The sequence below is a fragment of the Phyllobates terribilis genome, unplaced genomic scaffold, assembly GCF_046119375.1.
Source record: "Phyllobates terribilis strain yellow unplaced genomic scaffold, ASM4611937v1 Scaffold_8__6_contigs__length_399053987, whole genome shotgun sequence".
NCBI lineage: Eukaryota > Metazoa > Chordata > Amphibia > Anura > Dendrobatidae > Phyllobates > Phyllobates terribilis.
In genome coordinates, this window is record NW_027362768.1 from 372828931 (window position 1) to 372852758 (window position 23828).

Consider the following 23828-nt stretch of genomic DNA (forward strand, 5'->3'; position numbering starts at 1 on the left):
TTCTCACGGCTGTACATTGTAATTGTTCTTATGTTGACTTGTACTATTGTTTTATGCAAAGCTGGTTGAGATAACAGTGACCATTTTAAGCTCGTTTTAAAATGGTATTTTCATGTCATCCGGTAGATAGCTTCCCAATCACTGGCGAAGAGATGGTTGATCATGTGCATCTCCACTCCGTTCATTCTCATGGGAGTGCTGTGCGCCGCTTTCTACGTTGGTCCCATACAAGATGTATGGAGCAGCAGTGCACATGATCGACCACTGCTCCACTTAGAAGACCCAGAGCTCAGAATCCCAGCAGTCAACTTCCCGATCACTGGAGGTCTGTCTCCTAAACTTGATAGGGAAAAACTTCCAAACTTGAGAATATCCCTTTGGGCAGAGACAGACTGCCGTGTAACTCGTGCGATGATCGCGTCACACTGAACAGACTGGCCGGCACCTCTCCTGACCTGAGCATGACAGCATGATGGATTTCTATGCAGCTGTCAAGTTCAGGTCAGGGAGCAGACAGCCAGTACGAGGTTTACAATGCGATCCTTGCACAAGAAATTACGGCAGTCTGTCTCTGTCCTTTAACTACATCTTCTTTATTTTGACAACCCATTTAAGAATGTGGTCACTTTCGTGGCTGCATGTGGAGTTGGATACCCAGCATCTATTTTCTGTGTAGTAGACCCAAGTAACTCAGAAATGATGTCGTAGAATAATGGCTTTTTGGGTCATGTGTCATAGGACATCTTTGAGGAACACTCCAGTTAATGAAGAGTTTTTTTTGGACTAGAATAGTGTGTCTGGAGGTTGACTCAAGTCTTGTAGTCTATGCAAAAACTTTCTGGAAAGTTCTTCCCATCCTTAGCGTGGTTCAGCTCACACGGTTGGTTGAAGGCTAGGAGATAACAGTACTCTTCGAGTGTCAGTCCACATTTCCATAGCCAGACGGGTAAATTGTGAGGCTGCCAAGCCTTCTCCCCACGTTCCTCTGCTTCTTCTCCTCCTGCTCGAGTTCCCTCTGCAGATTAAAGAGTTATCCGACATTACAGCTGCTTTCCTTCCCAAGGAGATGTCTCCTGAAAAATATATATTCTTAGGAGAAAAGTAAGCAAAGTGACAAGGAATTGTCAAGCCAAGGAAGCGTCTTTAAGATGTGAGATGTGGCGTCCTCGTCAGTAGAGGCATCTTCAGGGTGGCAGATAGTAGGAGAAGATGCGAAGAATGGTGGGGGTTCCTTCAGGAAAGTTTTCCTTCGTTATCCACGTCTGTTTGTCTTTAGGTTGGAGACGAGATGGGTGACAGCTCCACACTTTACCTCGTTTCTTCTTTTGATTGCAAATGATGCATTGGAGGGGGAATTGGAGGCAGAAGACTTTCAGACTTTCAGGGTCCTTCTTCACCACCATTATGACAGCCCATGTTCCTCTCCTGCCTGGTGCAAGGAGGACGTTCTAAGATGTAGGAAACCATACTGATGACAGCTGTGGGGGTGTTTACACCTCAAATAAAACCCCATGAGGGATTTCTTCATTGCACATATAAATAGCCACTAAACTCTTGAGCAGATCAGCACCTGATTTCTCGTACCTCGCGTCTTCTGCTATCTATTACCTACAAATATGACAATATGTCAGATATAAACTCCGACAAAAAAAAAAAAGAAGGACAAAACAGACCCTTATACAAAAAAAAATTTCAGCCACCATAAGCCACATTCTCGAATCTTCTCATGAAGAGTCTGGCAGCAGAAAATGACTGTTCAGACCAAGCACAGGCTTAAGGTGGTGCACCGATTGACATGGTCGAGCAGCTCTCTGCACCTTCCCACCTGCTTGTTTTGAATCTACAGCTGGTGAAATAAGAAGTATTGAACACATCATCTATTTTCTAAGTAAATCTATTTCCAAAGGTGCAATTGACATGAAATTCTCACCAGATGTCTGTAACAACCCATCTGATCCACACAGGCCAAGAAATCACGATAGATGTCCATAAATTAAGTTGTGTGTAATGATGAGAAATTACACAGGGAAAAAAAGGTATTAAGCATGCTTACTGAAATGTATTTAATACTTTGTACAAAAGCCTTTATTGGTGGTGAAGCTTCAAAATGCCTCCTGTATGGAGAAACTAGTCACCGATATTGCTCAGGTGTGATTTTGGCCAATTCATCCACACAAACACTCTTCACATCCTGAAGGTCCCATGGGCCCCTTCTATGAACTCTGAGCTTTAGTTCTCTCCGTACATTTTCTATTGGATTCAGGTCCGATGATCGACTCCGCCGTTCTAGGAGCTTTTTTTTCTTTCTCTGATACCAAATGAGAGTTACCTTGGCTGTGTGTTTGGGATCAGTGTCTTGCCGAAATGTCCACCCTCTTTTAATTTTCATCATCTTCGTAGATGGCAGCTAATATTTTATCAAGAATGTCTCTGTACATTTGTCCATTTATCCTTCCTTCAACTATATGAAGGTTGCCAGCGCCGTATACTGAAAAACAGCCCCACACCGTGATGTTCCCACCTCCAAACTTCACTGTTGGCGTAGTGTTTTAACATGGTGCGTATTATGGCATCCAAAGAGCACAATTTTGGTCTCATCTGACCAAACTATCTTCTTCCAGTATTTCACAGGCTTGTCTAAATGCTGTTGAGCATACTGTAAACACGCTTGAACATGTTTTTGTTCAGCAATGGAGTCTTATGTGGTGAGCGAGCATACAGGCTATGGAGGTTGAGTGCATTACTTATTGTTTTCTTTGAAACAATTGTACCTGGTGATTCCAGGTCTTTCTATAGCTCTCCACAGGTTGGACTTTGGCTCTTGGGCAGCTCTTCTGATAATATAATTCTTTTTACTCCTCTGTCTCAAATCTTGTGGGGAGCACCTGGTCGTGGCTTGTTTTGAAATGATGTTCTTTCCACTTCCAGATTATGGCTCTAACCGCGCTCATTGGAGCCTTGAGTAGTTTAGAAATTTTTCTGTAACCAATGCCATCAGTATGTTTTGCAACAATAAGGTTACGAAAGTCTTGAGACAACTTACTGGTGTGGCTCCTTGGTAATGAGACACCTTTTTTATAGGCCATCAGTTGAACCAGGTGATATTAATTTTCACTAAGAGGCAGGATTGCTTTCTCATTACTGATAGATTTCTGCTGGTTCAGGAATTTCCATGGCTTTTTGCACCTCTCTTGCTGCATGGTTTCTATACTTTTTCCCTGTGTCGTTTCTCATTATTACACATAATTTATGGACATCTATGGTTTGATTTCTTTGCCTGTGTGGATGGGATGGGTTACTACCGACATTTGGCGAGAATTATATGTCAAGAGCACCTTTAAATTTTTTTTTACTTTGAAACTTGGTGACGTGTTCAATACTTATTCACCCGCTGTATCTCCATACTTATCTGGCTCCTGCCAATCAAGGAAGAGATGCGGAGATAGATGGAAGGCGCACTGAATTTTTTGCCCAGTCCAAGCCTAGGTGCTCTGTGCACCTTTGGTTTGAGCAGTCATTTTTTTTTGCTGACAAACCCCCTTAAAGTTTGAAACAATAGATTTATTATAAATAAGTGACCAACTTTCTCCAACAAAAATTATACCTAGATGTACTGACACCTACAGTGTCCTATACTTGACATTGGACTTTTGTAGATTCTGGTGACCGATTTTCTGGTCTTTTGGCTGAAACATTTGCTGATGCATGACACAAACATCCAGCAGATAGGTGAAGTTAGTCAGCGACTACTTTCGATCATGAATGATCCACTTCAACGTAACGGACAAAAGCAACCATAGATGTCTTTGCACATGTATGTATGTATGTATGTATGTATGTAGGGGCAGACATATCATTGGTGCAACCTGTGCCCAAGAGTTAAGGGAGCCATATACTGGACTCATATACTACTCTCGCACAAGCGCCCAAGAGTTAAGGGGGCCCACTCCCACCTCCAAAGCAGCAAGCAGCTCCTGCCACAGACAGAACTATTAGACTGTGAAGGGCCAATATACTGTTCTTGCTCAAGGGCCCTTTTCTCTCTTCCACTGCAGGTAAGGATAAATGCATTTTGGGAGATATAAAATTAGGCAAGTAACCAGATTGTAACCAGCGGAGTTGACTTTTTCATTGGTCATTTACTTGGCTTTGACTTTACATAGGACATCGAGTAGACCACCTACTTTCTTCTTGCTGGAGGAATTGTGGTGCAGGAGTTGCATCATAATCACACTCTAGTAGATGTTAATGGGGACACCGAAGCTGTTGCCCAAATATTCCCAAAGGAGTTGTATGATGTAAAATAGCATCCTGTGATTTGACTAAGCTCGAAAGCGATTGTCCTGGTCAGGTCTCGTGCAGAGTCGAAAGACAAATGTATTTCTGCTCCATAACTTGGAAGAAGATATTGGTCCCTCAGAATATGTTTCCAAAGAGAGACATTTCCTCCAGATATGAATGCGAAAAAAGGCTGGTCTGCCTGGAAGATTGTATTAACGCAAGGTGTCACTTTAACAATGGACAATGGGGTAGTTGTAGGGATTAAACCTTTAAAGGTAAAAACTTGGACAAAAAAGTGGTCTCATTTTTCCATTGTCCTCGGTGTCATTACATCTCTTTGTGATTAACTGCATTAAGTGATAAAACAGTAACTCAATAAAATATTCACTAATAAAGATGAGCAAAAAGATTCTCAGGACCCTGGTCTTGTGGACAAGTCGGTGGTCTATGGACGCTCGACCACAGCCCTGCAAACCGCCTGACTTTCCCGCTGCCTCTTCTGAGTAGTAAGCTTTGTGCCAGATCATCGCCGCGGTGTGATTCATGTGTGAGGTCATGCCGACCGGCTAATCAGAAGAAGCGCTGGGGATGTCGGCATCTAACAAGAGGGTCCTAGGGCTTTGGTCTATCCATGATGATTCGACTGGACCCAGCGTCCTGCAAAACTTTTTGCTCAACTTAATTAGTTATAAAAATACCTAAACATGGGAACGTCTACGTTCAGAGAGAGGCCGGGCCGCTGCTATTTTCAGTTTGGAATTTTCCATAATGCAAAAACTTTTTTTTTTATTTTGGTCTAAGCAAAGAAATTGAATCCAATAAATAAAAGAAAATGTATTCCTAATTCATGCAAAAGTTTTGAAGCTTTACGATTTTTTTTCCCCTTTTAACGCTCTTTATCCCTTGTCTGCTTCGGCTTGAACTCCGCCATGCTGTGCCACTATCCCCCTTTGTTAATAAAGTGAAATATTTGATCGGGGGTTACAGTTATCTGGGCAGCGGAGAATGTAATTAAATGCACAGTTGTAAGTGAGCTTGAAGGGCCATGAAGGAATGAAGGATTTTAATCAAACGAAGAAGGAGCAATTAATGAAATGCCTGTAACCCTTCCAAGCTGGCTGCTGCTCTCTGGGTCTCCAGCGTCATCCTGTGCCCAGGGTACAATCAGCGGAGAGGTGGGGGATATGAGAGATGCTTTCATCTCACAGGATTCCCTGTGGAATAAGAAAATAGGATTGCTTCTTGGAAGAGGTATTGATCCGGCCGTACAGATTTCTTAGATCGTTGCTAATACATCTTTAGTCCACTCTGTGCATTAAATAGAACCACACGTGGGAGCCGCAGCCCGTGTCTAGTACCTCCAAATTAAATGAGGTTTGTAACAAGTGTCATGTGATTAAACTATAACCTGGCCTTTTAAATCCACAGAGATCTGCTGTGTGGGCGAGAAGACCTTCTGGTCATGAGACTGTTAAAAAAAAAAATAATAAAAAAAAAAAATCATTGCATATTATTGCTGTGTGATATTTAATTATCGTAATTTTTTTTTACATTTTTGTACAGCTACTTAGATCTTTTTTTTTTTCTTTTTTTTTTCTTTGAAAATGTTTTATTGCTTTTTATTATAGCATTTTTTGCAAAATATATATTCTATTTTTTTTTTGTTCCTTACAGTACTTTATTTCTAAAATAATTTTTTAATCTTGTTTTAGAATTTTTTATTGTAGTATACATTTTTATTATGAAATACATAAAACTTTTTTTTTTACAATAAAATATATATATTTTTTATATACATTTTATATGTATGCATATTTTTTGATGTATGTTAGATATATTTTTAAAATATATATATATATATAATATATATTATTTGTTTATATATATATATTTTGTTATATTTTTTTTATCATATATATTAGACCAAATATATTATTTTGGTTATTATATAAGTAATACTCTGCGCTATTTATATCTATTATAATTTATTTCCTTTTTCTTTTATATAATTTTGTTAATGTTTTTCTATTTGACCACTAGGGACACTTTTCAGCAATAATAATTATTCTACTCCTTTTTATATATATATATATATATTGTTTCTTATTTGTTTTTTCTGGAGCTATTTATTTTTTTTTGTGTATGTATATAATAAATTACATTTCTCTCCTCCATCCCCGTAAAATGAGTTTGTAATTGTTTTCTGTTAAATATGCATTTATTACACGTACATATTGCTTTGGAGAAGCCACTTTTGCATAATTACCCCCCTTTCGTTTGTAGTTTTAATTTGCTGTGAAACGCCATTAACGGCATGGAGAGCGGAAAAACATCTCTTGGCAAATAAATCCTCCCCCCACCTCCATCCCAGAAAAAAATATATTCAGTGACCAGATAATGGAAGGGGTGGGGGTGATAATAACTTCAAAGAATTTCTACAAATCCCTGATGCTTATTCCTAAACTCCAATGAATATTAACTTTTTTTTTCTTTGCAGATAGTATTTTATTGTATGGCCACGACCTAAACAGACTGTCACCGTGTTAACCTGTGATTAATTTCACTAATAATTATGGTAAATCATGTCATGGAATGGAACATTTTTCACAGATATTACACAGGGACAAAGCAAACCCCCCTTTATCACCAGTATACCTGTTCCTGTTAACACCTGGATAACGTCATTTTTGACACTTGACCTTCAACTGACTAAAAGTGCTTATATCCTCATGTCCAAACTGACAATGGTCCCTGGTAGGGGTCGAGTCACAGGACCTGGTCCATTAGCCATGTCGGTAATCCATGGGCACTGAACTAAACACTGCTTTTTGGTCCAAAAGTGCCATCTTCGATTCCGGTACAGTGACCTTGATATCTCTTCCTAATTTTGCTTCTGAGTCCTCTCATCATTTTCCATCCGCTTCTCCCTTAAACTTGAAATAAGCCGGCAGCTCCTCGCATCGATCTTAATCTCACAAATAAACTCCTCTAAAATTCCTTATCTCCCTCAGAGAACCTCTTGGAAGGGGACCAAATCTGTCGGATTAAGACAGGGGATGCGCTTGGAAAGATCCCAACAGCAAACCTGCTCATTGTTGTAGCCTCGCGTTGTTTAGATGCCTCTCATGCCTTACACTTTCTTGATCTGGACCAAAATACCGAAGAATTTCTACAAAAGATATCGCTATTGTTGATAACGTGCCCTTTTCTCAGCGCTGTCTGGTGCTTTTGGAGGTACATTAATAAAAAATAAATCAGCTGAATGCAAAATGAGCCATTGAATGACCACCACCTTGGCCTGTAGGTCAGAGGGCAGCAATGGTAGTCTCATCTCTTCACCATGCTGAAACCCTGACGTCAAAAGCAACTTTAATTTAGAGGAACCTGCCCTGAAGGTCACTATAGTTTGGCTCATTACAACATCGATATGGAGATTTTCCAACAAAAACACAAAACCTCTTACGAAAACAATGTTGAAGGAGGTCTGACATTAGGCCGTTGTCCTACTGATGGTTCTGTTCAGTCATCTTACCATGGCTTCCCTTATCTAAATTTATGAAACATTTTCCTGATCCTCTTTGCAACGAGGTGTATCTTGTGGAGCCTTATCCAAAATATACCTGGTTACCATGGCTGGCATTTTTGTTCTTGGTACTCCCATCAGACTTAAGGCCTCCATCAAAGTTGGATGATCCCAGCGAACGTCTGGATAAGCCAATGGTGTAATGTTTATAGTGGCCTCCTGACTCTTAACAGATATCTGGAGAGAGTAGGATCTGTCCTGTTGGCTTTCCTAAGTGAGTCAGGAGAGAGAGCAGTTGACTGAACGTTAAGCCATCTAGTTGGTATGGAGGCCTCCAGTGTTGATTTCGGCAATGACCGGCACACTCTCTCCGTACCCTGAATAAAACTTCTATGTGGGCTTTAGGTAAGTAAATGCAAAGATCCACTTATGCGTTTCGACTTTTGGCACTCCTCACTTCAACGTCCTGAAACATTCAAATGAAAGCAACATATATTTAGGGGATCAGGCGCTAATGGTTGCCCAATTTTGGCCCAATGATATATTACCACGTGGTGATTATGGAGATTTTTCAACAACACTGCTGGAGTCTTCATTCCTGGTGCACAGATCAGACTAAGCGGCCTCCGAGGATGATTTCGGAAATGAGCAGCACTTTTTCTTGTTACCCTGAATGAAGCTTCTATATTGGATTTAAGGCATAGAAAACATGCCCCTTATGCATCTCAAACTGCTTCGCTCTTCTTTATAGCATGATCTCAGTCAAAAACGCATAAGTCAATCTATGTTTTTTTGTGGTTTTTTTTAATAGCCCAAAGTCCAATGAACTAGCTTAAAGCTCCTGGTGCAATAAAGAGGCTTCTAGGTCATCTTGGACCCTAGCACCAGTACTAGTGATGCATCTCTACTTTCTCCTGTCGTTGGTAGTTTTTCATTAACTACACGAAAAAAATAGATTTAACACCCTGCGTTCAGTAATAAGTAGGCCGTCGCTTTAGTTTGCTCCTTTCCTGTTCGTCCCTTGCTGTGCCCCCTGAAGATGATGACTTCTAAATGGAATTAAACATATCACCTGCTTCCGATGTCGTCCATATTATTAATAGACCGTCTTATAATCTCCACTTAACACTCGCCGTATCCCAATCAGCAGCTCCATCTTCCCTTTCGTCTTGTTCCTACGCTCAGGTGACACAATCCCGGACCAGGTGGTGGTGGTGCGGGGGGCATGTCCTTCACATGATGGATGATATAACCTACTTTTGTGGACCAGTGATGCATTGAAGTTGCTTTATCTGGTAAGGTTGGGCGTCCAGCTGTGCTTTCTATTCTTGTAAGCCTCATGCTCTGGTAAATTGTCCTTCTAATGCCCGGCTATAATGACCTCATCTTTCATTTCCCGATGGGTAGAAGTCCATGTTCTGCTAATGCCCTGACATGCACAGGAGCTTTGTAGGACTCAATGGGGTCACGCTTCTTTTCTATCTTCCCATTCGACTCATAATTCTCGTTTTGCATTCAGGCTACGTGAGAAATATTCTATTCAGGGGGGAGTCTACGTAGACCTCCTATGGCGGGTCGCTTCAATGTTTTAATTCCAAAAAGCTTGCCTAGAGCTTCATATTTAAGAGGAACCTGCTAAATTAACAAGCAAGTCCATGTGGAATCTAATTACCTAGCAGCCGGCAGGCAAGTATTAATACATTTCAGAAGTGCCATTGACGGGAGGTGTATCGGAGGAACGCATCTGCGACACAACCTTTTTGGTTCCTTAGGAGTTAGGGGAAGAAACAGCCTCGAAAGGAAAGGGGAAAAAAAAAACCTCTGCGTTTGGTTAGTGTGTTTCCTGGGTTTATGGCTGGAGCTGGAGGGAGTGTTCCTCTATCACAGAACACGCTGATACATTCCAGATTTAATGTAGCGTTTCATGAAATCTCAGGCAGCAGTGTAAACCCATATTGTTTAGGAGTTTTAGTGGTTTTCTTCAGCTTTTGCTGCAATTGGGTGTTTTATGGGACAATAGGGTGTTTTATGGGACAAGCCTTCGGTAGGTTTGGGGCAAATGCAGATATATATTCGAAGGTCGTGGGTATTTTTTTTGGGGGGAAGCGGTACTTTAAGTTCCAAGAATTGGCTTGAATCTGCAGTCACAGCTTTTTGGTTCAGTGTTGACCCCCCACTAGAGGTGAGCAATAATATTCAGATTACCCTGGTCCAGCGTCTATATCTGTCCTCCATGGCAGCCGGACCTCTGCACTGGTATCCTGGGCGCCTCTTACCAGGCTATCGCCATGGCCAAAATTAAAGGGTTCTATCTTTTTTTTTTTGCATTAAGAAATGGCGCCATTCTTACCCATAAGTTTTATACAATTCCGCAGCTCATTCCCATTCAACTGAAGGGCGCTGAGCTGCGATACCGGACCCAACCCAAAATCACACACCTTTTTTCAAGTCCAGGTCCGTCCCACTAAATGGCAGAATGCAAAGCTCTGTGAGCAGTCCACAGTGGTTATGTTTTGTAAGCACAGGCGTAAAGGGGACTCTGCACTACTTGCTATATTCCTTTATTACGTAGAACTTCCTAATTTTATTGGGTCACTGCTTTTTCCTTAGAGGCTGCCTACAAACAATGCAATATAGTATACTATCTAACTTGCAGTACCTCTTTTCACCATTATGACTTATCATAGACGTCCACACAACAGCGCCCCCAGCTCCTATCCACTTAAAGGGCAAATTCTATCAAAGACGCGAGAAATGGCAAATCCTTCTATTAACGAACTTTACAAACTCTGCGGAGTAAGTGGTCTCTACAATGAGGTGTCTTCATGACTTCTGAAGGTTTGTTGGTTGCTGACCAAGAAAATAAAGGCGTTTTGCAAGGTTGGATCTGTGCACAACATCTACCTTAAAATGTCACCCTCAGGAATTAATGCGCCTGGTTCTGAAGAGCAAAACGTGTAGGCGAGACACCTCAGACATGGCATCTCTTGTGAAATTTCCTAGTCTCCATGCAAATGTAATCAGAGAACGTTCCTGATCACGGCGATGAGTGGAGCGCCGATCTGCGATCTTAGCAATGTTTTGGCTAAGTATCTTCTTTCACTTGTTCTTCAGGCTCCTGAATGAGAACTATTTGCAGATTCAGGTTGGGCTGATATTTTATTTTAACCCACAGGAAGCCTTAAATGGGGTTATCGGTTTCATGCCATATGTCCTAAAATTCTGTAAACAGCGGCTTTAAAGTAATTTTATTGCAGAAAAAATATCCCTTTTATCATTCTTTGCTCCCTTAATGATACCACGGGCAGGTTCTGATCACAATCAATCTCCTTCTCCCTCTGTCAGTTGACCTTACAGTCCCTTCTTACTTCCCCGACAAGCAGGCAAGAAGTTATTTCTATTGCCTGCCCTGCAGTGAACCAGAGTCCTGACTATAGGGAGAGTGACTGAGCATGTGTGTCCAGCTCATTAGATGGACGTGCACATCACTATTCACTGTGAACACCAGGTGGTGCCATGCGATGTTATTCACATCTTTCTCAAGCTCCTAACTGTGCAGTTAACCTTTAATTAGTCGCATGGGGAAGTGCATTTGTCTTCGTCATATTTCCCCAAGTATAGAAAGTAGGGAATTGTCCGTTTCAGTAGCTTCCTAGCTCGGGCACCACACCCTCCTGAGTGCATCACGAGATGCTGCGACATCTACCCATGCCACACAGCGAGGTGCGGGAGTTGCGACTAACTCTAGATTAAAGGAGTTTTCAAGTTTTGGAAAATGCCTATTCCCTGGCTGCAGTTAGTTTTAAAAACCGCAAACTATGCTTTTCTCAGCCCCCCTGTGTCTGCAGCGCTGACGTCATGTTGAAGGTGCTGCAGCCAATAAATGATTTCAGCAGTGCCATCACTTTGGGCAGAGCCGCTCAGCTCAGTTATTGGCTGCAGCTTTGTTAATGTGTCATCAGTGCTGCCGATGTGACTTCCGTTCTGCAGATAAACAGACACTGGGACATGGCTCTGGATTAGAGAGGGGGGATAAGTAAAGCACAGTTGTTGTTTTTAAACCGACTGCAACGGGGGACAAGGGTTTTCCGAAACGGTAAAACTCGATGTAAAACTGAGATATTGCCGGTCCTCATGGGCGGGACTTGACCTGTAATGACCTTCCCTCTCGGATCCTAATAACACAATGTTTCTCTTAGAAGATTCTAGAACTTGGGAAAGTAAGTGTCAACCTTTAGGAAGCAACACTAGCTATCATTTTGGCCATCTCCCAACTTCCCCAATGTACATCTGCCCAGCCGTGCAGCAAAAGGTCCCAGATTTCATGACTTTAGGACATTGTATATTCAGGAGATCTGGAAAGGGTGGTAAATACCTCTTGTATCCCGATGGTCACCCCATGCTTCAGTGACATCTCTGAAGTTGAAAGGGTTGCCCGGATTAGAAAAACTTTCAGAAAAAAAGCTCCACACTGGACCATTGGTTGTGTATGACATTGCAACTTATCCCCTTTAAAATGAATGGATCTGCGCTGCAATACCAAACTCACCCTGCGGTTTCTGAAAGAAAACAGACATATTTTTCTTATCCTGGACAAATCCTTTTAGGTAGTGTTTCCCTTTATTTCTGCATTGTGGCACAGTTACAGATTCTGGTTTATGGAAGTCATTTTTGGAAGCTGCTGTAATATTTTAGTGCAGGGTATTGCCGCCGCTGATCTCTTGTATTGCTGCCTTTTGTATGCCGCCTTTTTGTTATGTAAATGTGATGTGCTAATTGTTGTCTGACCGGCAGAAAGATTAATGAATTACAAAGCAAAAAAAATCCGCAGAGATGGAAATTATCTCGGATCTGAAAGCCAATAAAACAATCATAAACCGCGCAATGTTCATAAATTGTCCATCATTTGTCCACTCCGCGTGGCGCCGGCCGTTTCTAGGCTGCATTGGCAAAACTGCAAATATTCAGCCGCGTCTACGATGGATTTTCTGATCAATCACTTCATGATGCCGCATTTTATTCCACCCAACTTGCTCCAGATGAGCCCACACAGGGGTTGGTCTTCCAGCGCTCGGGTCCTGAGTTCTAATGCTGGCACTGTGACCCTAAAAAACTGGGTGCAGACCACCGGTCATAAATAATCAGGATTCTCACTTGGCATATAGGGTTGTCACTCAGCTTTCTCAGTCTCCTCGGTAATAGTTCAGCCTAGTTATGCGGACATACATATGAAGGAAAACTCACTATTCAGGGCTTTGGGAAAGCTGAGTGATCAATCTATGCCTTTGCGTTAGGGTCTTGAATGGCAGGCTTGTCCAGGGATAGACCCTGGTACCTTTATGGCTGTGTGGCTAGGCAGATTTACCATTCAGGGGTCTGGGAGATCAGGGTGACAGACCCTTTTTGTGTTTTACAGATTATTCAGAAACCGAATTCTAACCCAAAGATGTCGTAACCTAAATATTTCCCATCTGGGAGTTCAGAAACGCTTAGCGTAAAGTTTTCTAGTTATGGACTGTGATATCCCCCATTTTCCTAGCTATAAAGATCCAGCTGTTTATTCTGGGAAAGATGGGTGCCAATCCCTGGGTTACAATATAGGTTTTTCTGGTGGTCAACCAGCTTTCCCAACGTCCTCAAAGGCAGATAAAGCTGCGGCTGAACATAAGCATCTCAGAGATCCTGTGCTGTCACTGGGAAAGCAGGGTGACCACTAGTTTGTCTTCTCCTGTCGCCCACATAGGAGATGACATCATCTTTTCCAGATTCTTCCTATATTGGTTGTGACCCAGCTTTTCCAGTGACAGCAGAGGATTTGTGAGGAGCATTTATTCCTTGGCTCTGTATGTTCAGCAGCCACTTATTTTGCTACTCAGCAGACTGGAAAAGCAGTTGTTGTACATAGGGGTACCCATCTTTTCCAGACTAAGGAATGGCCGATCGTTGTAGTTATGCGCCACGATTTCCCTCATTTCTGTAGCTATGAGGATCAGTTGTTCATTCTGGGAAAGATGGGTGTCAATCTCTTTGAGTTTCAATAGAAGCGATTTGTAGTCACCCAGCTTTCCCAGTGTTCTCAGTGGCAAATATGAATGTCTGCGATTTTTCTGCTGACACTGGGAAAGCTGGGTGATCACACACATTGCTTAGGTTGTAGCTGACATAGGAGCGGACACCCATCTTTCCTAGGCTATTGAGATGCAATTCAGAGCTATTTAGGGGACTTTGTCTCCCATCTTTCCCAAGAGTATGAATGGCAATTGGTATGACTGCACGTTTTTCCATGCTTTTATAGAAGCTGCCCATGGTCAAGAAAATGAGTGATCCTTCACTGTAAAGCAAGGTGAAGAGAGCCATAATAGCGCAGGAATGCAGTGAAATGTATTTTTGTCATGCTCCTATAGCTTGAAGCTCTATGATGTGATTTATGTGATTTTTTTCCCCCTCCCCCAGGTCACCCGTGTGCCAGTTGAGAGTTGTGAGCAGTACCAGAGCTGTGACACCTGCCTGGGCTCCCGGGACCCCCACTGCGGATGGTGTGTGCTCCACAATACGTAAGTATCCCGGGGGGGCTTCTCAGACGCCTGCGTACCCTGCTGCCTCATGACAGCCCCTCTCAGTCTTCAGCTTTAAATAGCACCAGTCTATTCCCCCCTGAGCAGCCACAGGCTGCGCCCGGACCCTGGAGACGCCGGCAGAGCGAGGCACGGTAATTTAGGCCAGGTGCATGCAGGACAGCGCTGGCATCCTTCATAGATACAGATTTCTGCTGTAGGACATTTCTCAGCTCGTCACAAGGAGAAGAAAGACTTAAAGAGAACTGTCACCATTTATTTCCTTCTCTGCAACGCAGCTCTTGCCTTTTTATAGGTCCGCACCCCAAATCTTTGCCGGCTGCCAGTACTGTAAGGAGTCGCCACCTGCTGGTCATTTACAGCCTTTTAACCCTAAAGGGAATGTGGGCTCACTAATTGTAACTAGCCGCCATACCGTCTTGTGTTCTGGGACAACAACCCCCAGCATGCCTGTCAGGGTAGCTTCATAGCGTCATTATTGCACCAATTTTCCATGTCTCCATTATTTAAAGGAGCAGTACACAAAAACTCATCAGCTTGTAATAGCTACAGCAGCATAATAAGAGGAGCGGCTGATATCGGTCACACATGGATGGAAACGTGTTGGGGTAACAGCGGTCGCCGGGAGCGTCGTGCACTGTACTGGATGGCTAATACCAGAGAGCAATAGCTTGCATCCAGCTTTAGATGCCTGGTTCATCATTGCTAGTAGACGCACAGTGGTTCCTATGTAGTAAATCCATATCTGTTTGCTTGCTGGGAGTTGTAGTTTGTGGTCAGGATTCCCAGTATGAATCCGCCGGCGGTCCAGTTTTGTATTCCGCGGATCTCGCTGTCGGCTGCTCATCGGTCATCCGGGGGGATTTCAGCTGAATGCGGCGACCATTGACACAATGTCAATATGTGCTCAGGTTAAGAGTCGGTGGCGAGTTTTGTTTTCCCATCGACCCTGCCAAGTACACAATGCGTGCAGCATTACAGGAGCGCGGAGCTGTAATCCCTCTACCGCTGGGATTACCGGCCGCCATGTGAAGAAAATGTAATGAAGAGCTCCGCAACCTTCTAATATACTTTGCATCAGCTCGGACCTTTCTCAAGATCTCTGCTTGCTGTCTCTGCTTGCTTGTATTTACAACCAGAGGCTGACTTGTCTTCCACTGCCGCGCAGGTGCAGGACTCGTTACAGTGTATCTCTGATAGAGGACGTCCACATTAAGCAACAAATGCTTTTGCTCTTTTCTCTCTAATGTATTTTCCAGCATTTTGCAAATTTTTTTGTTACTGAATTTTCCAGCAGTGATTTTAGACTTCCTACACTCCAGTCACATCCAGAGCTGTAGACAAAATCCTGTTCTTCTATGGCGATCAGGTTATAGATGAGCTGTGGGGGGCCACATACAGGTGCATCTCACTAAATTAGAAAATCATCAAAAAGTTAATTTGTTTCAGTTCTTCAATCCAAAAAGTGAAACTCATATATTATATACATTCATTTCAAACAGAGTGATCTATTATATAGAGTCATTACACACAGAGGGATCTATTATATAGAGTCATTACACACAGAGGGATCTATTATATAGCGTCATTACACACAGAGGGATCTATTATATAGCGTCATTACACACAGAGGGATCTATTATATAGAGTCATTACACACAGAGGGATCTATTATATAGAGTCATTACACACAGCGGGATCTATTATATAGAGTCATTACACACAGAGGGATCTATTATATAGAGTCATTTCAAACAGAGTGATCTATTATATAGAGTCATTACACACAGAGGGATCTATTATATAGCGTCATTACACACAGAGGGATCTATTATATAGCGTCATTACACACAGAGGGATCTATTATATAGAGTCATTACACACAGAGGGATCTATTATATAGAGTCATTACACACAGAGGGATCTATTATATAGCGTCATTACACACAGAGGGATCTATTATATAGCGTCATTACACACAGAGGGATCTATTATATAGAGTCATTACACACAGAGGGATCTATTATATAGCGTCATTACACACAGAGGGATCTATTATATAGAGTCATTACACACAGAGGGATCTATTATATAGAGTCATTACACACAGAGGGATCTATTATATAGCGTCATTACACACAGAGGGATCTATTATATAGAGTCATTACACACAGAGGGATCTATTATAGTCATTACACACAGAGGGATCTATTATATAGAGTCATTACACACAGAGGGATCTATTATATAGAGTCATTACACACAGAGGGATCTATTATATAGAGTCATTACACACAGAGGGATCTATTATATAGAGTCATTACACACAGAGGGATCTATTATATAGTCATTACACACAGAGGGATCTATTATATAGAGTCATTACACACAGAGGGATCTATTATATAGAGTCATTACACACAGAGGGATCTATTATATAGAGTCATTACACACAGAGGGATCTATTATATAGAGTCATTACACACAGAGGGATCTATTATATAGAGTCATTACACACAGAGGGATCTATTATATAGAGTCATTACACACAGAGGGATCTACTATATAATGACTCTACAGTATATAATATGAGTTTCACTTTTTGTATTGAAGAACAGAAATAAATAATTTTTTTAATGATATTCTAATTTTGTGAGATGCACCTGTATCTTGGGGAGGAGTGCAGATAAACCATAGAGTTTTGGGAGAGTTTTGAATGCAGCTCTGGAAGTGAATGGAGTAGGAGGCGGTCATGAAGAAGTCAGGTATTTGCAGCTTTGCCCAGACATTATAGGGTTCAAGCTGAGGCTTTGTTTAATCTTACAGGATATCTGGGAAGGGAAACAGGTGATTGACATATTAACCACTCGGCCACCAATTGGGTTCGGTTGGGGGTTGTCATCCTTCCTCCGCTCTGAGTGACGGCTGGACAGGTTTGGCAGCTGCTGGACTTGTAATTCCCCAATGTATTGAGCTGCCAGGCTCTTGCCAACAAGCCGCACTTCACATGTCCAGTCTGGCAGAGCGCCGACGTTGCAGCCGCCGGATGCCGAGGACAGGAGAGCTGTCAGTCTGCAGCACTAATTCCGGCGGTGTCCCCCGCTCTCAGCTGTCACGGTTCCCGCCGAGCGCCTGTTGCTTGATGGAAGAGATTCTCACCTTGGCCTGAGCCGTCTCACCTTTAAGTCCCCGTCCGGAGATCCAATTAGACTGAAGCGCAGTCGCTCAGCAGGAGGAGATGGCGGTTTTATTTTGGAATTTTTAGCTTTGCATGATCAGGATGAATTGAGGTATAAAAACCCATTCTATACATTGCAGATGTTCTCGGAAGGACAAGTGCGAGCGTGCCGACGAGCTCCACCGCTTCACGACTGACCAACGCCAGTGTGTCCAGCTGACCGTGCACCCCAAGAACATCTCCGTTACTATGTCCGAAGTCCCAGTAAGTCACAAAGTTCTATAGATCTTTTAAGACATATTCTTGTGGCTGTCTCCTATCTGTCTCTTTAAGTATCTATTATCTATCTATCCTCATAACTATGTATCTATCATTCATCTATCATCCATCTATCGATATCTATTTATTGTCCTATCAATCTATCCTCATATCTATCTATTATCTATCTATCCTCATCTATCTATCTATCCTCATCTATCTATCTATCCTCATCTATCTATCTATCCTCATCTATCTATATCCTCATCTATCTATCTATCCTCATCTATCTATATCCTCATCTATCTATATCCTCATCTATCTATCTATCCTCATCTATCTATCTATCCTCATCTATCTATCTATCCTCATCTATCTATATCCTCATCTATCTATATCCTCATCTATCTATATCCTCATCTATCTATATCCTCATCTATCTATCTATCCTCATCTATCTATATCCTCATCTATCTATATCCTCATCTATCTATCTATCCTCATCTATCTATCTATCCTCATCTATCTATCTATCCTCATCTATCTATATCCTCATCTATCTATATCCTCATCTATCTATCTATCCTCATCTATCTATATCCTCATCTATCTATATCCTCATCTATCTATCTATCCTCATCTATCTATCTATCCTCATCTATCTATCTATCCTCATCTATCTATCTATATCCTCATCTATCTATCCATCCTCATCTATCTATATCCTCATCTATCTATCCATCCTCATCTATCTATATCCTCATCTATCTATATCCTCATCTATCTATATCCTCATCTATCTATATCCTCATCTATCTATATCCTCATCTATCTATCTATCTATCTATCTATCTATCATTATTTTACTCCCATGTTCTTGCAGATGGTTCTCCAGGCCTGGAACGTCCCTGACCTCTCCGCCGGGGTCAACTGCTCCTTTGAGGATTTCACAGAGATGGAAGGACACTTAGAAGGAGAGAAGATTTACTGCACGTCTCCCAGCGCCAAGGACGTCATCCCCATCACACGGGGACAGGGTAAGAGCTCCATGGACCTGGCGAAAACTTCATATCCCATTTGGGCGATCACGCACATGAACTCATAGGGCTCACGTGTCTATGTATGTATACATATCTATCTCTGAGAGGCTCTGACTGTTTTTGGAGCTGCGATGTATAAACATCCTGTTGGGATTAACCCATAGGATGCCAGGACCCTGCAGAACCTTCTGCGCCCCCTGGACTCGCACCTCTATTGTGCGTCTGTGTCTGTACTTAGCATACGCGGCTGCATTGCTTTATGGCAGAAACTCTTGATCTGCAACACAATTCATGATGCTGTAGGATATCGCCACATTTTTTTTTTAGAAATTTGAGTGCAGCTTTGGGTATAACTAGAGAATAAGTAAATATAAAACGATCCGGAGCTGAGCTCTGTTTATGGCCAGTACTCATGGGTGTGTAGGTGGTTTTCGAAATTGCAGCGCCTGTCAGAGAGGGGGTCATGAGACCCAGCGTGAGCAGCCACGGGCATCAGAGCCTCTCGGCCAAGGGACGGGGGGAGCGATGTTTTCTGGGTTTTAATAAATAGCACTAACAAAAGCCCGTAGTCTGGCTGAGAACGCCTCCTCCGCTCTCACCGCTTTCCCTTAATTCTGTCTTAAAGAGCCGGCTTTTGTTGGAGAACAGTAGCCGCTTCTGTTTTTCAATATGTCCCCCCCCATCCCCGATCCTTCCACTAAGTCTCCAGTTTAACTGTTCCGCTACATGTTGCAAATACGTTTCTGCTTGTTTTTACTGCTACACGAGCGTCATCTCCACATTACGGCCCTCCAGCTGCAACTACAACTCCAAGCATGCCAGGGCAGCCACTGGCTCTAAGGACATGCTGAGAGTTGTAACTTTGCTGCAGTTTGGAGAAAACAGACCTAAAAATTGGTCAAAAGTGCATATGGTTGAGAAGTTGGCAATATACCCTTTAAAAAAAAAAATAAAGATCAGTGGCGTCCTGATCTCTAGGACCTCCGCTGATCCAGAGAAAATGAATCCAGCACTGCAGCACCGCTGCTGTTTTCCCTGCTCAGCAGCACCCCTTCCATCCCGCCACGATGTGCGTCTATTGGGATCGAACCTCTGGGATCTGCTTTGGTTTAGCGGTGCGGCCCCTTAACCGTTATTGAAGCGTTGAGTCGGCACCGTGACCTTTCTGTCCTAGAGATCGGACCGCTACGATCATAAAGTAACGACCTAGAAATATTCCGTCGCTTTATGGTAAAGGAGTGCCCCTTTAAATTAAAGTGTTCCTTTCCTAGAAAGCATTCTTAAAGCGACAGCCGTGCAGTCGTCTTCTTGCACCACTTTACAGCACAGCCCCCTCGTTCTCTCTGTGTTGGGACCTCTATGATGCGGCCAATGTGATATTTTTGATTTTTTTTTTACTTGCAGGTGACAAGAGAGTGGTGAAACTTTACCTAAAGTCCAAAGAAAGTGGGAAGAAGTTTGCAAGCGTGGACTTTGTTTTCTACAACTGCAGCGTGCACCAATCGTAAGCGATTCCTCTAGCTAAAATCTGCTTGGGTGTTTACAGGCACAATGTCCTTTCTAAATCCGTTTTGCTCCACCCAATCCTAGGAGGGGGGGTGTATACTTTGCAGCCATTATTATTGGTCTAGTGCATCTAATATACTTTTATTTAATTATCCGTAATCACTCCTAAATGCTAATAGTTTTGAACTAATGCTGGCTGTACACAGCTGCTGCACCACCCATGTGTCTCCATGGCTACAGACTGCAAACTAACCCCGTGTAGTCTGATCCTCCCCCCGACGACAGGAACTGACTATCCACAGCTGTTGTAAACGTAGTGACACATTGCTTTGCATGGGAGCTGTATGCAGAAAACGGTAAGGGATTTTTCATCGAGACTATTTGCAAAGTTGGTTCACTTGTTTCCTTAAGATGCATTGGAATAAAAAGCAAACCCTTTAATTATAGAAAAAATAGTGACACCTAGGGAGCAAAATGGATGAAAAAGTCCCAAATCAGATCTTCATTATAAAAGATAGGAAATGTTTAGTTAATTAGGTTTCTTTTTACTCCAGCTGGAGCAGTCAGGGCATGCTGGGAGTTGTAGGCCACCGTTCATGTACCGTATGTAGATGGAAGATGCTTCCCTCGTCTCTCTGCTTCGGGGCATACGATGGTTGCGGTCACACGAGGGTGGGATGACTCTTTTTTGGTAGATGCTCTCTTCGTGCCTCCATTTATGGTGTAATGAAACGTGCCAGGGTGATGTTTAGATAAAGGATCCGGCGGTGGCTCCGGGGCCGGGCGAGCCGCTATTCCTTTATAAACATGTATGTTCTGCGGGCGGCTTTTTTTTTTCTTTCTTTATTAGGGACTCACTAATGGAAAGTTTCCTCCGCTCGCCGCCTTTGGATGCTGCTTGTAAAGGAAATGCTTGCTGCAGGCGAATCTGTTTTGCGGGAATCGGCAAGGTTTTTATTTTCTTTTTGTAGCGCAGCCTTTGATAGATCCCGTACTGTTCACCTGACAGTCTAGCTGCCTTTTAAGTGGGGATCTATCTCAGACGGTACGACCCCGGGGAGTCTTATCAAGCAAGCCCCGTCTACCTTCTGTTAACTCTTTCTGGCTTGCGGTATTTTTCCGACATTTCTCCCGCTATATTGAAGAAATCTTAATTTCATGGCACTTTAAAACTGAGAAAAGCAGCCGTCAGGAAGCTCTAGCACTGCTTATCCTACGGACATGAACATTGCGCCAAGGTTATTGGCTGTCTACAGCCGGCTTCAGGTTGTGACTCCATATCGTGGAAATTTGCAACTTGACAAGTTTCGCCCTGTACAGTTTGCATCATTTGAGTCCCACAAGCCTAAGATGGCAAAAGAAGGTCAGCGCCGGGACCACGGACGGGCAGATGTTTCGCCAGCTGACCATAATAAGCTCCATAGGCTATGTTTACATGTTACGTTTTTGCTGCATTTTTTTATGTAAATTTTAAGCTGCTTTTTACAGTATCAGCAAAAGCTATGAGATTTCAGAAATCTCATGCGCACACCTTGTTTTTTTTTTCCTGACTAAATTGGAAAAGTGCTGTTTTTTTGAAAACTGCAGCATGTCACGTTCAGCGTTTTTGCAGCGTTTTTTTCACCCACAGAAAGCAATGTGTAAGTGCAAAAACTCAGCTAAAAAACACAGGTATCAGGTTTTGCTGCGTTTTTAGTGAAAAAAAGCATGTGAAACAGATTTATTTTTGTGATTTCTCCCAAGTTTAAACCATAATGTTTTGGTCTCATCACCTGAGAATGGCAGTTAGGATTCATACAGTTTAATTAAGTAAGTAATATGTGTAAAGTGAACATTGGCCGACCAAGGTGTAAAACTAAACAATACCTGAGTGTAAAAGTAAACCGTGTCCTACAAACTCAATGCTCTGCCAATGTCTTAGGTAAACTATGCCCGACCAATTCAACTCCCATCCCCCCACTGTTACATTTGTAATTGTGTATTTTTTCACAAACTCATGTGAATCTTTTTCCACTAAATAATTTGATCAAATTGCCCTTTTTTTCCAAAATGGTTTCACATATGTCTTGCATTGTTCATGCTTCTCTGGAAGCAAAGCTGCACTTTTAGGATCCTGAAAAACTCAGCTAGGAAACGCAGCAAAACCTGCTTTTTGTAAGTAGCTTCTTTACTGCCAAGAGAGCAGGTTTTGCCTGCAGAAAAAAATGAAGCAAAAATGCAACATGTGAACATAGCTTTAGTCTATATTAGTTTTGGCCTTCCTCCCATAAGAACATGATCGGCGACTGCAGCTTAGATACAGTGTCAGAGGCTGAAGTAGTCTAAAATCCACTTTCTGATTCACCAGAAGCTTGTACTCTGTCTATACACCTTCCTTTACACTGCGGTGCTGCTCCTTTAATAATGACTTCGGTCTGTATGAAGCAATCATAGTGGGAATAAAATGATTGAGGTTACTCCTACATAAGGCGGTTCCTTACATTAACCTCTAGGGTTCCACTTTAATTGTCTAGGACTTCCGGTATGCACCTATGCCATTGCCCACGGTGCCACCACTTGTACCAAGAGTTCAGCTGCGGAGCCCTCCCTGACTCACCAGAGAGTGACTGCTCGGCGCAGTCTTTAAATTAATATCCGCCGCCGAAATCAAACTGCATAAATTTGCATAAAGCGCACGCCAATTAACATGTTTGTAGGTAAAGCTAAAGGCTTCTCATTTCCAAAACGAGGGGCGAAGATGTTGCTGGAGACTTGGAAATGAATTTCTTTTTTTTGCAAGCAGCTTAATTAAATATTTTCTCAATGTTTTCGTGTTTGTGAAGATTTTTTTTTCTACGGATTTATATTTAATGGCCGCGGCGGCGGTGGCACATCTCGCTGGCGGGGGATCTCGGGGCTCTGGAAACGCTGCTCCGCAGAGATCGTCCTACCTTGACATATTAAAGAGTAACTCGGGGAGGGAATTGGAAAAGATCCCTTGCATTTTAAATCTTTGCTTACAAGCATAATGTGGATTCCCTCTTTAAATATTCTGCGGCTTCTCCGGAGGATACAGGATTGTGTTGGTATTTTTTTCCTTTCACGGTTTGGATGGTTCTGTAAAGGCGTCTTCTTTCTGATGTAAAGGAATCACTGGTGGATTTGACTTGATATTTCAGCTCCTGTATTTGCATTTTTTGTGGGTTTTTCCCGAAGTAGTGATGATTGCCAGGATTGGGATATTACTGCAGGAAATGATTGTGTGTCTGGTTTACCTGTAGTCTGCGCTGTCACAGGGGCACCGATGTGCAAGGAAAGAATGAAGGGGTCCTAGACCCCGACCTCAGGGTCTCGCATGTCAAACGTCGCCAGCCATAAAGTGATGACGAATCCCCATCACTATCTAAGCTGAGAATTCCACTTTAATGAATGTACACAGGACTGCACCAGCAGAATAGTGAGTGCAGCTCTGGAGTATAATACAGAAT

The 23828-nt window shown here is 42.5% G+C and overlaps 1 protein-coding gene across 4 annotated transcripts in view; it reads left to right on the plus strand.

Moving 5' to 3' along the window:
• Positions 1–23828, plus strand: part of PLXNA1 (plexin A1) — a 305584-nt gene that overhangs the window by 162713 nt on the left and 119043 nt on the right. For all 4 annotated transcript variants that reach the window (XM_073644943.1, XM_073644947.1, XM_073644946.1 and 1 more), the window contains exons 5-8: positions 14258–14358; positions 17698–17821; positions 18699–18852; positions 20260–20359. In XM_073644943.1, coding sequence (XP_073501044.1) covers positions 14258–14358; positions 17698–17821; positions 18699–18852; positions 20260–20359 — 479 coding nt within the window. The remainder of the gene's footprint in view (positions 1–14257; positions 14359–17697; positions 17822–18698; positions 18853–20259; positions 20360–23828) is intronic.